The following is an 18,823-nucleotide window of genomic DNA, read 5'->3' on the forward strand; positions in this document are numbered from 1 at the left end:
TTGGATTCCACTTAATGAAAATCAATTAAAAACATTTTTATTAATTACTAGATATAGAACCGGCTCGTCCGAACTAGTTGTTTAATTAAATTTATTTAGAAGCAATATGGGTTAGTGTAATTTGTGTAATATGTAATATGTAATATAAACAATTAAAAAAAATATTAATCCGATATGACATAAAGAATGTTCAAAACCACTTAAATTAGTGATGAGTATTACAATCGAGAGAAATTTTTTATAAAAAAGTGAAATTAACTATGATCAAGGGCTTTGAAAAATTTTAAAAATTATTTTAATTTGGCAGCTAATAAAAAATTTATATTTAATTAAAAGTGAGCTTTTCGAATCTATCAATTATTTAATACCTTTATTATATACCTGGTCTCTATGATATTAACAATTTTATTTTTATAAATTATAAGAGAATTTTTTTTTATACTCTGCTTAAAAAAAGGTGTGGAAAAATATTTTGTCCTCAAGTAGCAGAAAATTTGGCTGTTTATAATAATTTTCGCTAATTGATTTATCATTATATATCATTACTTAAAAATAATTTTTACTTTATAAAATCTATTAATGAAATTGGTCAATCAAAATATATTGAATCTTCTAAAACATTTAATATAATCAAAAACTGAATTTGTTATGATGTTATTTTATTGAAATTTTAAATGAATGTGAAGATATTTACGAAGATTTTATTTAAAAATCGATAAGTATTATGAAGATGATCCCAAATTTTTCCAATTTTTTTGTAGAAGCTAATTATCAACTTGAAAAAAAAATTAAAACAGATAAACCATTTTAAGTGTCTTTACATTAATATTTTAAATGTTTTGCTTGGGAGTACGGAAAAGATATTTATGGCAATTATATTTATTTAGAAAGTCTTAAAGCTTTGTATTTATTTGATATTACATATTTTCTAGATAAATAAATTAAAACCTTTATTGAAATTTGCAATATTATTTAAGAGGATTTAGTAAATTAAATTGAAGTTGTTAAAAAATTATTTGTAAAAGGTTTAATTAATTTAAAAATTGTGATAATCAAGTTTGGTCAAATTTGCATATCCATACAGAAATTCATTTCCAAATCAAATCTTCTATATCATTTTATTATTTGGATCATCCACATCGAGCTGTGGGTGAGCATCTCTACCATTGTAAAAAATCATTGAATCAGATATCGAGAAATAATATTATATAGGGTAACTTAATTTTATTATGATATGAAAAGGATATAAATGAAACTATTAACTTTGAAATATTTTTTCAAGCATTTTAAAATATATCTCAACCAAAATTATATTGTTAATATTTTCGTTTTATTTGTTTTCACATTGCTCAATCATCGAACATTTATATTAGTCATAAATAATTTTCTTACATTTATATATATTTTTTATTTGAAAAACATCTAATATAAAAATATTTATATTTTTATATGTGATATTTTTCAAATAGCATCGTATATTTCAATTTTGTACTCAAATATTTTTTCTGTGGAATAAAAGAACTCTTAACTGCCCCTCCATAAATTTTGCCTGCCCCTGCCCCCATCTAGTGGCTCCTACAACGGAAGGGGGGGTCCGAAGCAATTGCTTCAGTAAATATAAGTGGGGGTACTTTCTTTTTAAAAAAATTTTTTTAAATTTTTTTAAAATTTTCTTTATTATTTAATTCTTTTACTATTTTGTTGCATCCGTCATGATCAAGTGATTTCTGGTTTATAAATGTAATAATAAGACCCCCACCCCTCAACTTAATATTTTTAATATATATTGACAGAAATTTTGGTCAATGTTTAGTAAATTAGGTTGTTATCCGAGATTTCTTGTCATAAATTATTTTTCCAATTTTAAAATATGCCTAAAAATATTAACCAAAAAAAATACAAATGCCTAATTAAAAATTGCAAATCGCATATTATAAGAGATGATAAATGGCTAAATCACATTAGAAAAAGACATGTTGGGCTTAATTTTAACGATATAAAGAAAAGCTTTGAATTAGAAGCTGGCTATCGTCATATAAAGCTATTGTTTTTTCTACTTTATGATGCCTTGAGGGCAGCTTTAACAAATTTAAAGGATTCTGAAGATGCCACTTCCACTATGGCTAGTGTTATAGTCTTTAGAATAGAAAAATTTGATTTTATCTTATCACTTTGTGTTTTGGATAAAATTGTTGATAACAAGTTTGGCTAATACAAAATTGCAAACCATTTCGAAGGATATAGGGTTTGCAATAAATCAAATTCAATTGGCAAAAGATTGCTTGATTAATTTGAGAAGTATAATATAAATTATTGTCTTAATTATTTTTAAATCTAATAGATAATAACACTGGATTTTTGATGTTTTTTCAAAGGCACAAGATTTTGTACCTTTTGATTTTGAAAGTTCTAGACTTCAAACATTACAATCCAAAAAGGAGAGGTATATATACTTTCATCATTAAATATAGAAATTTTTTTTAGCTTTAAAATAGGTGTGTTTTATGCTGCACTCGATTAATTATTATGCAATTTAACGAAAGATTTAATGATGATTCGATGAAATTTTTACATCAAACATTATTTTTTACGCCAAAGGGAATGGCAGAAAAATCAATTATTAAAGAAGATATCGAGAATATCTGTGAATTTTACAATTTAAATTCAAGTCAAATTTTCGAAGAAATGTTGAAGTTTAGAAATATTTATAAGATGGCCAAAATGGGGAATGTAATTATTACTCATGACCTAGAGGTTCAAGAATCTAAAGATTTGTCAGATTCTGAGTATTGTAAATTTATTCAATTAAAATATTTTTACCAATCATTATTTAGCTTCATCTGATGATTATGATAATTCATAGACTATTGGGAAAACTATTCATTTATTTTAACTAATCGTCTATTTTTAAATTTTCGTGCTTTCCCTAATTTAACAATTTTATATAAATATTTATTAACTATTCCTACAACCGCATGTACTGCCGAAAGAGTCACGAGTAAAATTAAATTAATTAAAACAAGACTTCGTAGTACCATGAAAGATCCATTTCTCAATAATTTAACCATATTATCAATGGAAAAAAATTTATTTAAACAATTAAATATTGATGAAATTTTAAATTATTTCGCTTGCTCTTCCCCTAATTTATCTAAATTATTAATTTAAAAATAATATTTATAAAGTATATATTTTTTGCATTTTATTTATTATATATATTAAAAATTGATGCAATAAATATTATTTTTGAAATTTATGTCATAAAATAATTATCATTTTTTCGAGGGGGGGATTACTTTTCAGGGGGGTATTCTGCTTCATTCGCTAAGAAAGTGTAGGGGCCACTGCCCCCATCCCCAATGGGTGAAGCTAGAATCAGGCTTGTAGTTGAGTATATTGATGATTTACATTATTCTTTTTAAAATATATGAATAGAATACCATTAACATATAATGAATAATGTAGGAATATCGCAGCTGAAGGAGGCAGAATTATTTTTTTGGAAGAGGGAGAGGGGAATAGGAGGTGGGGGTCTATGCATAGTTTTTGATGGGGGTTATACACTACTTAAAAACGTGGAGAAAACCAATTAAATTTGAAATAAATGTGAATGATTTCCGAGATTATATTGAAAGCTTTATCAAGTCAAAAGGCACATTTCTAAAAAAACTATTAAAAGGGTTTAATGAAAATACTATTTACAAAAGAGAAGTTGCCCTGATTTAGGTTAATGAATAAATGAGACAAAGAAACAATAATTGCTTGTTATATTCTCCAAATACGCTGGTTTACAAAAATAAATTATGACATTGAAACTTGCTATTATTTAACCATTCGCGTCTTTTATCGAAGGGTTTAGGTTTGAAAGTAGTAACTAAATGTGTCTAGCATCTTTATTATAAATATTAATTTTAATTAGATATTTAAAATTGAATTATTTGTATATGCTAAAGGCTATTGTATTTAATGATTTTGAATATAAAGTAAAATATATATTATATTTATTTTAAACAATATTATAAAACATTTGATATGACAATATCAAAATTATGTGGCAAATATTTTATATAAAAAAGAATAATATAATCTAAGTTAGATAAAAGTAATTTAAATAATGAAACTTGAACTTGATAAATTTAACGTTGCTCTCTATGACAAATGTGTTCCTTACATCTTTGTTCTTCTATTTGCATATTGTATTTTTTGCAATTGATATCGAATAGATGTTTATTTGTTATATTAAAACTTTTTGTAGAAAATCTACCTCCCTTACCATCAATAATGGCAAATTACGGAGAGCAAAAAACAAATAAATACAAGTTAGATATTTCTTGAGAATATCTTTTTACTCCTGTTGTAATATCAGCATTAGTCACTTTTAGGGACAATCTCAAGATTTAATCATACGATTGTAAAACTGAGAATAATATTGATTCTAAGCAAGGCATTTTGACCTTCAACAATGCTAAAGAAACCAAATGTGTTAATATTTATTCAATTTTACCCACTTAATATTTATTTATGAATAAATTTCCTAGGGGAAAACGTTTAACTAGGACGACGCCCTAGCATCAATAGCTTTCTTAATTCTTTACTTGTTTTAAAATATATATTATTTATTTCCAATCCTAATAATAATATCGCTGAAGCCTAAAAATTAATGACTAATTGGTAAAAAGATAAAATATACGAATATATGTATTTCGTAAATAGATATTCTTTTCACGTAATTATAATGTCTAAGAAATAGAAGGATTTTTATAATTAGATGAGAGAAAGATATTCTAAAAAAATATTGCTATTTCACTCGAGAGGAACAGTATTTATTGACCAAGGAGCTATGGAGATAAACTGGATATATTTGGGGAAAAAAATAGGAATATAGATGCTGGATAAAAAGGTAAAATATGGCTCACTTATTAAAAATTGATGATTGTTGAAAAGACTTAATCTTGATGGATGATATGCGCAGATGACTGAAATTAATGACACCAAAAAGAAATTTAACCATTCATATAAATGATATTATATAAGAATTATCATTTAAGTTGTGGGTGTTTAAATTAAAGAAAGAAATTTACGGTCATTTTTAAATCTATATCATATTTTTTATTAGATATAATAAATTTATAATATTTTTCATAAATTCACAATGACAATTTGCTTTTTATTTAATATAATTTATTCGATGGTATTGAAATACATATTATTGCCATACTTTGTTATAACAAACCACTTAAAAAAAATTGTAAGGAAATTTATAACCTTTTTTGGTCATACAAAACATAAAAATGTCCTTTTTCAAACATCGTATCCTATAACATGCTAATTAAACGGGAGGAGGACATAATATTTTAAAATAAGTTACTGCATGATAAAAAAAAATGATTCATTACCAACTCAACAGTAAGTGCAAATTCGTAGCAAAGAATACAAAAAAAAATATTTTGTATACTTCGCCAAGGATTCGAGCTAATTATGAATTCAAGGTAAGATGAGAAACACAATTGAATGTGATAAACATTAATTCCAATTTTTTTTTAGTTATATATATATATATAAATTTTTTTTTTAAATTTATTATTTGGACATTTATACTATTAATGTATCGCGAATAGAAAAGAGTGTTACCTAACTGTTTATTATTTTTAAGAATTTTTTTTTAAAGGAAATAAGTATATAAATTTGATTTCTCAGTTTCACGTAATCAGGCATTTATTTTCCGTGTTTCCGTCTGCCGATCATTCGGTTTGATTGGAGTGTCGAGCGAGTGACCTATATCGGTTATAAGATTCGTTATCTGGCAATCCATTCCGTTCTGGTCGAAGTCCAAAAAATAATCGCTCAGCGCATCCTTTTTACTCTTTTTATGGTGGGGTCTAAATTTTTGCATGAAGGTGTCCTGGAAAAACCAATCTTGATTTTCGGCCAAGTGACGGTTGGCTTCCGATTGCTCAGTCGTTTTTTCATCTAAAAATTTTGAAAAATTCAACATGCAAATGGATTTAATATTGTATAGTTAGGTAATTGCTTCAATTTTTTTTAGCTGGCTCAAAACGGATAAATTTAGCTTTATAATCTCACCCTCGGGGTTAAAAAAAAAGGTGAAACTTTTAGCAAAGCGTAAACAAACAAAGGTCTTATTTATAGTGAACGTGTTATGTTCAAGCGTTGCGTTATTTATAAAATCTAGCTAATAAATAAGTACAATTTTGTAAATATGGAGCGTCATGATGATAATGCTACGGTAAAATTTGAAAAACATATGTTGCAACGTATATTTGATAAATTATTAAAGCTATGAAGGATCCGCTGTGATTTCGATAGCTTTAAATAACGTAACGCTGGAATAGCAAGCGTTTACTATAAATGAGGGCTAACTCGCGCCTCAAAGCGTATTCTTCTGCGAGTGTTATAAATTAAGCCAAATCGGTTTATATTTAATCAATATCCAGCTATAATAGAGAAGTAAAGTTGAATAATATACATTTCGTTCCTTCCTCATCTCTCAACCTTATATTTGTATAATTTTACAAAAGGCATTAAAGTTTTTGAAGATAAAATATATTTAAAGAAAAATCAAATTTTTCAGTAATGGAGTTTTTACAAAATATGAGAATTGATATTATTATTTTATTATTAATATTGGTTTTATATTATGTTCGTTGTTTTAAAAAAAAACAAATTTATTTGGATAGGATCACATTGGTAAAAAATTAAAATAATTTTCGATGTGTATAAAATCATCGATATTAACAAGAAAAAAAAGTTAAAATATAAATATAAAGAAAATTGATGTTTATTTTTACCCGCGTCTTTGGTATTAATGATACCCTCTAAAGGTATCTCGAATATTTCGGGAAAGGTAGTGGTATTCCACCATTCCGTTGTTTCGTCCTTCAATTCATTAAGGTTGTCATGAGGCAACGATTTTTCGAGCGTGCTTTTGTAAAGAGAATCCCAGGCTTCCCTGCTGCTCAGTGTTAACTGGATAGATCTTAGAGTGTCTAAAACGGAAGCATCGTACGCCTGCGTCCTACTGGATTTTCCCAGTGCGGCTGTGCAAATTATAGGGGTAGTAGTGAGCTGAAGATAGGCTATATGCGGGACTTTAAATGATAGGTATGAAAATAATAATTTAATTACAGATAATAACATGTCTCCTTTTTTTTTATAGAGCACAATACCATTTTCGACAAACGGAACGCCAAAAGATCATTACCATACTCCACGTAATTATAAAACCGCGATGATTTGACAATCGAACCGAATATTTAAACCTTTTTATGGGTAGTGTTGTTAAACGGCTAACCCAATATTTTAGCCAAAAAAAATAATAACACAATGCCTCGAGATTTTGTTAATAGATGTCCAAACATTTCTGTCTTCTAATGAGCCAAATATCCAGGCTTGCCTAATATTCTTGGCTAAAATAAGAGGTTAGCAGTTTTTAAAAACCCGAGCTAGCAAACACTACCTTTACTTTAAATGGCGCCAGCTGATCGATTTTTAAAATCTGTTTGAGATTATTTATTTATTAATATTAATTTTATCTTTAATCCAGTTCACAGTAATAATCTAAGAAATAATGATTTTAATAAAGAAAAATTGATCTCATAAACAGATTTTTAAAAACTGTCGTTAAATCGCGATCGCGCCACCATGAATTCAAGGTTAGGTCGGATCTTCGAAAAGCGTAGATAATTACGATCTTTAAAAAACACAAAAATAAAAAAAAATAAAAAGGGCTTAACATTTGTCGTTATTTTTGTTGTAGTGATGGGTGTACTCGATGGAAAAACCCTGTTCATACGCGATGGATTTTAGCAAAGATTTCATTTGCTGCATATCCACCGTTGCTATCGCTTCTTCGTCCTCGGGATTGGGGATATCCATGGATTTCAATTTTAACAACGACTCTTTGGGCTCCCTGAATTCTAGATATACCTTGTGGAGAAATAATATGGGTCAAAAAATAAAAGTAGAGTGATAAAATAAATTAAAAAAAGGATGAGAATCGTAATGAATATCGGTTTGATTCATATAAAAATAACGGCTTTGAGTTCCGGTCCGGTTCGTAAAAATAATAATATCCGTTTTGTTCGAATTTTTTAGCAAACAAATTTATTCGAACATATATGGAGCATCACATTCAAAAGGGTGCTGACCATTTTCGAGGTTTGGGTAAGGTTTGATAAATAATCATGGTTAATAGAGGTGGCTTGGATCCCTGTAATAAAGGTGCAAAATATTTATATCGTTGATGATCTTTGGCATTTCAGCATGCAATGGTTGACGCCATATATATATATATATACCAATAGGACAAATCCCATGGGGGCAACTCCTAAACTTCAGATTTTGAACAAGCTATCATGTGATCGTGTTTTGCCCCCCCCCCTCCCACATCCCTTAAAATATATTGGAAAACTAGATTTTCATTAAATTTTTGATTAAATAATTATATCGCGAATGAATGAATGTCAGGAATTTTGTCGCATATTTTGTACAAACTTTAATAATTAAACATTGATTCATAAAGAAATTTCCTATAAACTCGTTTTATGGTTAAAACATGTAAAAAGAATTGTGAATCCTTCCTCCTATTTACTATTAAACTAACCAAAACTAAACCCAGCAAAACTACAATTAATCAAACAGGTCATACAATTTGTAGTTAACTTTTCTCTCTCTCCAAAGGTGTAATACGACCTAAATTTGATGATATATCACAACTTTATTACAGGGTGTTACCGAAAAATGGTGATACTATTAAGAAGAGACATGGTTATTGCAGGGAAAAATACACTAAAATTCTCCCTGGATCTATTTTAAAAGAGTCAAATAATAATTCAATCGAGCATTCTATAAAAAAAGAAAATTATAGAATTCAGTAAAAAAAGCAAGTGAATGTAATCAGGGGTGTGAACCGGGCGAATATTGGGTCCTACAAATAACGATGCCAGCTCGGGACCATAAAAGTGGAGAAATTAGATCGGGGGGGGGGCTGGCTTAAGTAATCCCGGAAAACCGCCATTACACATTGTTAGAACAGGTTCTTTGAAATTTTAAAATCAGTTTTAGTTCTAGTTACCACAAATTCTTAGCAATTTTATCAGCGTGTATTAAATATACCTAGCAAAACGATATACAAACATAAACCGCTTTACAACCATTTTTTTTATCTTCGGTTCGAGAAATTTTTGTAAATTACAAAAAGGGACTATAACGATAATAGTCAATAGTGAGGATATACGTATAAAATAATTTCACTTGTTCTATATTGTCCTGGGGTAAGTTCAATCCGGTGACGGGAAAAGATTTGTTGGTGCCATTTTTACCAGCATTTTCCTAAAATAAATTTATTATTAAATTTAGGCATTAATATTAATCGTTCACAATTTATATGACTATTTAAAATCAATTACAATATCTAAAGTGACAATCGTAAATCAGTGTTGTTAAACGGCCCGATTAAGATTTTAGCCAAAAATAACATTATGCGAGCTATAAGATTTGGGCAAAAAAAGAGGTTCAAACCTTTTTGTCATCAACGAGCAAAAATCTCAGTGCTTACATAATAACATTTTGGGCCAAGATCCTATTTGGGCCGTATTTTGATTCGGGCGTACCCGACAAAAGTGCGCCAAATAGAACGGATTTATTCGGCCAAACCGAGCCGTTTATAACAACACTAATCGTAATTATCACGAGCTTAAACATTCAAAATACTAATTAGAATAACACAAAATAAATAAATAAAAATAAAATATGTGTATACAGTTAACATCGACAATCGACTTTTAAAAAACAATAAAAAAAAGAAGCCATTTTATGTTTAATTTTAACCGATATCAGGTCTTTGATCTGATAAATGTTATAATTTTTATTGACATTTGAGACGGGTACAGGACAAACAGGTACATTCTCATTCTAAAAAAGAAAAAGATTTATATAATATATTAAATTTATATATATATATATAAATATAAATTCTAAAGAACACACATTAAAAATTTGTAACGATGACTGACATTTAACACTAATTCTACAATAAAACAAACATTTAGGCCGGGCTTTGGTTCGTCTTATTTTTTTTTAAAAAATAACGTTATAAAATTATCGCTACCATTTATTCACGTCAATCAAAATAGCCTCTTTTCTTTTAGGCTGTTTAGAGGAAGCTATATAGACGGCTAAACAGACGACTGTTTTAGAAAATAAGAAGAACCTGGACACGGCCTTAGATTTTTTTTTTGAAACATTTAGTAATCAGGGAGTCGAATCGTTATGTATAACGGTCAGTTCTATTTCCGGTTTTTAGTTAAAAACTTTTATAATGGATCAGTTCTGTTCAACTTATTTTTAGAACAAATCCATTTCCGGTTCGTTTTCTGGTTTAGAAATTAGATTCTTTAAGGTTTATTTTTTTTTAAACAAAAAGAGAGAAGTTATTAGCTGTCGGTTCTCTCCTTTCAAGTTTTTATAATAACAATTCGAAAAATTATGAATAGTTAATTAAGGATCAGCTGATACGACACCCTTTTTAAATACTACAATAAATCAAAATTCTGCCCTGATTACACGACTAACACCTAAATCCCTTAACGGTAATGATTCATCCTATACAAAAAAATTCCACCTAGCCCACTTCGAATAATGATACTGCTTATGCTAGAATCTCATAACAAGGGGAAACTTACATTTTCCACAGAATCCTTATTTAAGGTATTCCCATCTACCCCATCTACGACCTTTACATCGGGCTTGGAGGCTATGGGATCGGTCACGAGTATGTCCACCATCTCCTTCTTAACTATCGTCAATAATTTTATGGCCGAAAGTCTTTTAGCCATTTTTTTCGATTTCGCTTCACCTTTTTTTTTTCCAAAATAGTAATAATATAATAATTGATGAATTTTTTGGCATGGTAACAAAGGCATTAATAATTATGACATTGGCTAAAATATTATCGTCATTGGGTGTTACATAAATTGGATTTAGTCGACAAACACCTTTCCGTTGGAATTTAAAACGCTTTTATCATAATAAATATAATTCCTATAACAAAACAGTGAAATTTTTCTTCAAAAATATCACATATAATCTAATGGGTTTATATGAGAGAAGGGAACAATTATAACCATCATTTTTTATTTTTAAGGATGTGTTGGATGCGTTCCAGGAACGTGTTCCAAATCACCATTCCTGTTCCGTATCCGAGTTCCGTTCCCGTAACGTTCTGTTAAATGCCCCTCATTTTTGGTATTCAATGAAAATAAAAAATATATGGATAAGCACTCCCTGCCCCCCCCCATCCTCCAAGAGAGGTATAATTCATTCTTTAATATTAAGAAACTTGTCAAACAAAATATGGTTAATATTGGTCATTGAAATTGTATTTTAAATTAAAATTCTTTCAAAAACTTTTGTATTAATTTTGATAAATACTAGGTTTATATTCTGAAATCGTACATGGTTTCCAAAAAATACATATTCCATTAAGAAAACATTAGATGAGACATAAGAAATAATTTTTAATTGTAATTTTGGTTGCCATCTTTAATTCCTAAGAATGATGAAATTCCGTCAAAAAAAAAGTATATAATTTTGATTAAAATAGTGGCAAAAAAAATATTTTTTGGTGTATTACAAATCAGAGGTCTGCAATAGGCGGATTTTATGCCCGTCCGCCCATTCTCCAAGTGGACAGCGGGTGGCGGCAGGTTAAACCTAATTTTTCAAACAATGAACAAGCGAGGGCGGGTGAATTTTAAAAATTTATCGGGGAAAAATGTGAGCAGAACGGATTATTAAATATCCCTTCCTTTTTTTCATATTTTCACAATATTCCATATTTTATATATTATAAATAATAGCCAAACCAACCATTAAGATAATTTTTAAACATTTATTTTAGACAAATGGGTGGACAGAACAGGAGGGTGGAATTTTTTTAAAAAAATGATGGGCGGGAAAGGCGTCTTAAAAAAACAGGGATGTTGGATAAAAACCGGCCCTGCAAACTGTTGTATCTGCTGTTGATTTGTATTTGACAGATATGGACGGTTTTCAATTATTGTCTATGGCCAAAATGATGGATTAATAAGATACAAAGGATTTTTTATCATGAGATAATATATTTAGGAGTTAGAAGATTCTCTAATATATTTGAATCATGTGGAAATAAAGAATATTGTTTGGTATACATATGAAATACGAACCTTCAATACAAATGTTCAATATAGTTTCCCATTTTTATAAAGAACTAAATTTAAAAATGTAGTCAAAGTTATAAGTGATCCATCGAGCCCAATTTCCCAAGCCCAGCCCCAATTTTTTCTTTTATTTGTCCCAAAAAGCCTGACAAAAATTATTTGTCCACCTGGCCCGAATTTATTGAAATATAGAAAAATGGAATATTTTTTTTAACAAATAAAATATTATAAGTGCCTTGTTTCTTGAAAATATTTTTGAATATACAAATTTATTTGACATGTAATGATATCATATTTTAAAAAATTTAAGCTCAAACCAACGGGTGTGGGCCGGGCCATGATTTGCCGATTTCTAATAGATATAGATTATTTGGATTTGTGACCATGAAAAATGTGAATATGAAATGGCTTTTTTTTATGCATAGTACACTAATTTGATAACCAAGCTTAAATAAATAAATCACTCTCTGGTTAGCTTTATATAAAATTTATAAATGAAAAAATAAAGGAGAAAGATATAGATTTAATATCATTACCTTTAGCAGAGTACTTATCAACTTTAGCCTCTATAACAAAGACCCTTTCATGTGCCATACCATGAGCATCGACCATATCATAAGTAGGTGGGGGAATATGATTGGTTAGACATATCTCGAGTAACTCCCCTATAGGATTATTGCTATTATTCACCTTGCTTGAAAGTGATTCATCAGTATTTTGAGGAATTTCTCCATTAGTGAGATGTATATCAGTAGATGTCTTGCAAAAAGGTATTTAAATAATAATAAAAAATGGCAAGAGCAAACATATAGATATATATATTGTACATTTGTAAATATGGTTCAATATTAATATGAAATGAGAACTTAATTATTACTTATATCATTCTTAACTTTAAGAACCCTAATATCAAAATAATTAAGTTGAAACAAAAAAAATAAAATAATAAATATATTAGAGGTTAGCAAAAGCAGGCACTATAGCCCAGTCCACCATTTCAGACTGGGTCAAGCAAATTATGCGAAATATTTTTATGGGTCGGGCTGAGTTCAAAATGTTTTTAAAGCTTAATTAGGTAAATTTATCACCTTCCTTGATAAAAAAAAACTACAGGCTATGTTGGATATTGTATTAATTATATTTTATGGTCAACCAGGGTAAAGATAATAATGTAATAAACCTAAAACCCACATAATAAATTTTCAGAGGTTCAGGTGAGGTTAGTTAGCTTGAATCTTGAATACATTATATAAACAATTAATTCTTTTGAATAATCTTTCCAGGTATACATTTATTTTACCATTAAATGTATAAAATTTTATTCTCAAATTCACCTTTTTATCAGAATTTTCAACATTTTCCACATTATTATCTTTGTTATCTATATTTTCATTTGCAATTAAGTTAAGAGATTCATTGGAGATTGCTTTGTCAGATAAAAGTTGTTCACATTCTTTAACACTAATTTAAAATATAAGCAAAAAAAGTTATTTTAATATATATCTCTATTGAAGCACTATTCCTTAACAATAAGATGTTTTTTTTTAAAAAAAAATTACATCATTAATGCATCTTATCTTATTTTTAAATTAAACAATATAAGAAGTATAGCCTAATTTTTATATGCTTACATTTGATAATAAATATATAATTTAAAAATAAATGCAAAACATTTCTGATATGTCTTTTTTCAAATCAATCAAGGGATGTTCTAAGTTTTCAAGATTTGATATTAATATCAGCATATTTTGAGCAGCCTTATGTCTAGCTTTTTTCTTGCTCGTACCTTGCCCATTGGAAACTAAATCTGCAACATGACAATTAAAAATAAATAATGGTTCATGAGTTCTTCCTTCTTGGCCAATTAGATTGTATTGAGGTGTGTAGCCTTTAAGTTTTAAATTATAATTTTAATCAAAATAAAAATGTTCAGATATCATATGAAAAAAAAAGTATAATTATTTAACATAACAAAATTTTTTACTATAATATTAAAAACATTTAATACTAAATATTAAAAAATAACTTCATTTACAAGATACTTTTATTTAAATATATCATATCATATTCTTATGCTTATATGCTGACTTCTCAAATTTGAAATGATTGTTTATTAAATATAATATCTCACTTACTTAACCCTTAGTTTTTTAAATACAGAGTTTTAAGTATATTATAAAAGCCAAATAAAAATTCATAAAGCAACATTTAGAAAATACATATATTACGTAGTGCAATCATTTCTTTAATTAAATTTCATTTAAATTGTTCTAATTAGAATAAACACTATTATAGATGTATTATTTAAATATGCAAAAAATAAAAATTAACAAATAAGCTAAGGCAAAATTCTAATAGTATTATATAAAACATAAATGAAATTGAATAAAACCCTTTTTTAAACACAGTTGATGAAGATAACTTATTGGAGTTTTCGAATTCATCAAAATTATTTTTTTAGCGTTTCGCTACAAGTCATACTATGACAGGTCACATCATAATTGACATTAGTCTAATATTGACATTATGGAATATATTTAAAAAATATATCAATTTTATATCTTAAACAATAGTTAATTTTTGAGAGTACAATATAATTTTTTTTAAATTTATATTTTATAAAAATCGCAATGTTTTTTATAATCTCTAAATTGAACAACAACACATAAGAGCTCATTGTATTGTTGTTGAAAAGCCTTAGTAGAGTCGATTTAAAAATGACCCGATTAAGGTTTTAGTCTAATAATATTAGACACGACTTGAGATTTGACAAATTAGGATCCAAGCAGTTCTCATATATGAGCAAAATATCCAAGCTTTCATAAGATTATTTTTAATTGGGTCTTTTTTAAAATTAACACAAACTGACTCTTTAACAACACTAATTCATTGGTGTTAGAAACATGATGATCAGCTAAGATACACAAAATTTAAAAAATGAAAATTTTGTTTTAAATTATCATTAAAATATTACATCTCTCTTTCGAAAAGCAAATTAATCCAAATATCAAATTTTTTTTATAAAAACAAAAGTAAAATAAGACGAGGTCAAATCTATCAAATAAGTATTTTTTTATAAAAAACAAAATTGAAAGTATTAATGAGACGAGTTCATAATCATTATCCAACAAACTATTTTATTAAAATTGAAAAAATGAATCACATTGTGATTCTATATATAAAAAATTTTCGCGTTATATAACATTATTTTAGAATATAAATTTGAATGTTATTATATAGAAGAAGTAGAAATAAGTTAATGTAGATATCGCTATATATTTTATAAATGGTCGTTCGAATATTATAATTAATATTATAATTTATTTCAATTAATATTATAATTTAATTAAAATATTTTTAATATAATTATTATTTTAATTTATTTAAATTAATATTTTAAAATCTATAACAATTGGTTATGGACACTGGTTAAGGCCATTATAGATTATAGCCGTATCAGGTCAATTCAGCGAAACTTATATCGCCTAACACTTTTTTGCTAAACTTTGATCGCAAATGTCGTTTACCGTGAAGGAATTTTATGGCAAAGGTAATATCGCGAAAATAGTTCTGCGAATTTTTTTCCCCGAAACATTTATACCGAAGAAAGTATCGCAAAGCCATTATCGAAAATTTATTTCCGGGAAACCATTACCGCAAATTCATTAGAGCGAATCCATTTTTGAGAAACATTTTTCGCGAACCCTTTACAGCAAATTTTTTACCGCGAATGTTTTTGGAAGAAGTCATTATCGCGAGCGCATTAGAAACAATAAATATATTGCCAATGCATTTATTTAAAGGAAAATAACATGTTGAGTATTAATTTGCACACAAAAGTTCCATAAATCATAATTGCCAAATTTTTTATTGATCTTTTGTTATCAATTGTTAAGTAATATGTAACCTATATCTGATATATATAAAAAATAAAAAAACCAATATAACGCCCCACCCCTTCCTCTTCCAAAATAAATTTTTAAAATGTGCTTTATGTCATTAAAAGTAGAACTAATATTGAAAGATTTTTCCAATCAAAGTAAAAAATTGTAAAAGCTAAGAATATTTGCTAACTGTCTATGATTATTTTTAAAAATTATAGAAGATTTTGCCAAGTAATTTTTTTTAAATTTTCTCAGAATTATTTTAGGACACAGAATAATGATTAATTTGAAACCTCAAAAAACATGCTTATACACTTTAATAAAATAAATAGTAAATATTTCTGAGCAATATATTATATTTTCTAAGAAATTCAATTCTGAGAAAATTAAAATTTTTACTTAGCTCATCTTTTTGAAATAGTAAATATTACTTTAAATAGTTTTAATTCTGAGTAATTAAGGGAAAAATAATAATATATTTTGTAGCACTAACCTACATGTATTGTAGTTAAACATTACATATTGGTTTAAACTATATAATATATGTATGAAAAGTTGGTAAAATGTTAAGGCTGCGTCTCAATATTAGGTTCAGAGTCCTATTAAATTTTAAACAAATATTTTACAGAAAGGATAAGAAAAAATAAAATATTAAATGAACTATCAATATTTAATTAAACCCTCCCAGTTGTCCATCATTATAGTTGAATCAGTATGAACGTGCTTACTGATTACACCCAGAACGGTCTCTTTATCTCTTTTTTCAGTTTCAGCTATAAAAATTTTTTATCATTTCTCGATATCCCACCTACAACCCAAATGGAATTCCATTTTAAAATCTTCCATATGTTATTTTTTTTTAAAAAATATGGGATTCATATATTTCGATAACATTCTCTGGGCCCCCTTATTTTTTCAAAAGAGAAAGCCTGTGTAGGGCAGCAAATTTTTCTAAATATTGCATACCTAAAAAAAAATTATTGACTAATTTTATAGATATATTTTACCATTTTCCAATAATATTTTGTGCTAATCCTAATAAACGAAGACTGTCACTTAAAGAAGTCTTCTTAAATTTTTTGAGAACTTTGAATTCTTATTACCTCAAAAAGTTTTCACTAATATACAGACAAGACAATGGTAATATTTACTATTTTTATATTAAAAATTTCCCCTAGTTTCAGTGAGTTACCTTTAAATGAAATAATAACAATCCAATTCTTGTTATGTTATTTTGTTATTTTCGACGGATATTTAGTAAACAATAAAATCAAATAACATAAATTGAGCAAAATATAATAAAAGGCCTTTTTAAATCATTGAAAATAACAAAATAACATAACAATACTCTTTAAATCAGGGATCCAAACCGAACCTGAACCGAACCGTTAAACCGCTAAAAACCAATATTTTTTATCAAACCTAAACCGAACCTAAACCTCTAAAAAATTTTAGCTGAACCTGAACCGAACCGCTAAAATGCCTCTTAACCGGTTCGAGTCTCATACTTATAAAATAATGTTTTTACTAGTAGTATATTGCAAAATTTTTAATTATATTAAAATTGTTTTCACATTTGATTGATAAAGGTCAATCATAATTTTTATAAACTTTAGTATATTGCCATTTTACAAAATTTTTTAAATATTTTAAGCTTATAAATTATAATGCCTAGAAAAAAATTAAATCTAATATATAAATTATTTACATATAGTATTATAAATGACACATCAAATCTGATATCATACTGGCATGCCAGGCCAGCTACCCAAGTATGTATGATTTTCAACAATTAAATTTATATTATCTCCTTATAGATATAATTTGAGTGATACGAATTTTGAAAATATATTAATTGTGCGGCTTAATAAAGAAATTTTAAGTAATTGTTCATATTAAAATTAATCATTGATATATTTATTTGTTATATTTAAAAATTAAAAATTATTTTATAATGTGCAATTAATAAAAATGAAGGTTTTTATTTTAATTATGAAATAAAAAAATTTTTTCCTTATACATAATCCGGTTTTTATAGGTTCGAACCGAACCGTTATTTTTATCCGAACCTGAACCGAACCGATAATCGTTTCTGTTTGGATCCCTGCTCTAAATAAAATATGTTTAAAAAACTTTTTTTTTACATATAAAAACTAACTATAATGAAATACCAGTACAAATCAGGAAGAAAATAAGAAGTAAAAAAGAATCAAGGATAGCTACTTGTTTAAGCCTGCACTAGGAAATATATAAAGGAGTTACTTTAATACTTAATATAATCTAGCGTAAAAAATTACTGCGGTATAAGATTTTAAATAATTTCATAATAAATTGAACTTTAGACCAATTTTATCGTAAAATATTGAATACAAGATATGTTTCTGTAAAAATAAATTTTTTTTAAATATTGCATTGATGGCAGCTTGATGCTTGGATTATCCAACAGACTTTCAATAGAAAAGCAGATACTCACCAGCATGCAATTTTGACGCGATACAAAATTGAAACTATCCCATGTTTATTTTACATCAAAAAATATTGTTAAATACAGTTTATAAAAAATAAATTATAATATGCATTCTAAATTCCCCCTTCGCCCCGTCTTCGATTGCTGGATTATGGGTAAAGACGAGGAGGATTGAGAAATGAATGGGGAACAAGGGGTTATTGGCAAGGGATTTGGGTTTAAACTGGAATTTGAGATTTGGAAATAGGAACTTC

General features: G+C 27.2%; 1 protein-coding gene across 2 annotated transcripts; it reads right to left on the reverse strand.

Annotated features, from left to right (window-relative positions):
- Positions 1-5,168: 5,168 nt before the first annotated feature.
- On the reverse strand, positions 5,169-14,705 carry LOC135927845 (RISC-loading complex subunit tarbp2-like). Of its 2 annotated transcripts, XM_065464048.1 has the most exons (10): positions 14,611-14,705; positions 13,890-14,106; positions 13,553-13,679; positions 12,755-12,977; positions 10,704-10,876; positions 9,850-9,933; positions 9,274-9,351; positions 7,755-7,947; positions 6,810-7,109; positions 5,171-5,970 (listed from the first exon to the last, which is right to left on the reverse strand). In XM_065464048.1, exons 1-10 carry the CDS (start codon positions 14,660-14,662, stop codon positions 5,708-5,710), a joined length of 1,710 nt encoding a protein of 569 aa, XP_065320120.1. In that variant the 5' UTR covers positions 14,663-14,705; the 3' UTR covers positions 5,171-5,707. The 2 variants fall into 2 exon arrangements, with proteins under 2 accessions (XP_065320121.1, XP_065320120.1); XM_065464049.1 differs by lacking the exon at positions 9,850-9,933 and having other exon boundaries at positions 5,169-5,970.
- Positions 14,706-18,823: the final 4,118 nt, after the last annotated feature.

Source organism: Gordionus sp. m RMFG-2023, chromosome 4, assembly GCF_954871325.1.
Source record: "Gordionus sp. m RMFG-2023 chromosome 4, tfGorSpeb1-WG-v2, whole genome shotgun sequence".
Lineage (NCBI taxonomy): Eukaryota > Metazoa > Nematomorpha > Gordioida > Chordodea > Parachordodidae > Gordionus > Gordionus sp. m RMFG-2023.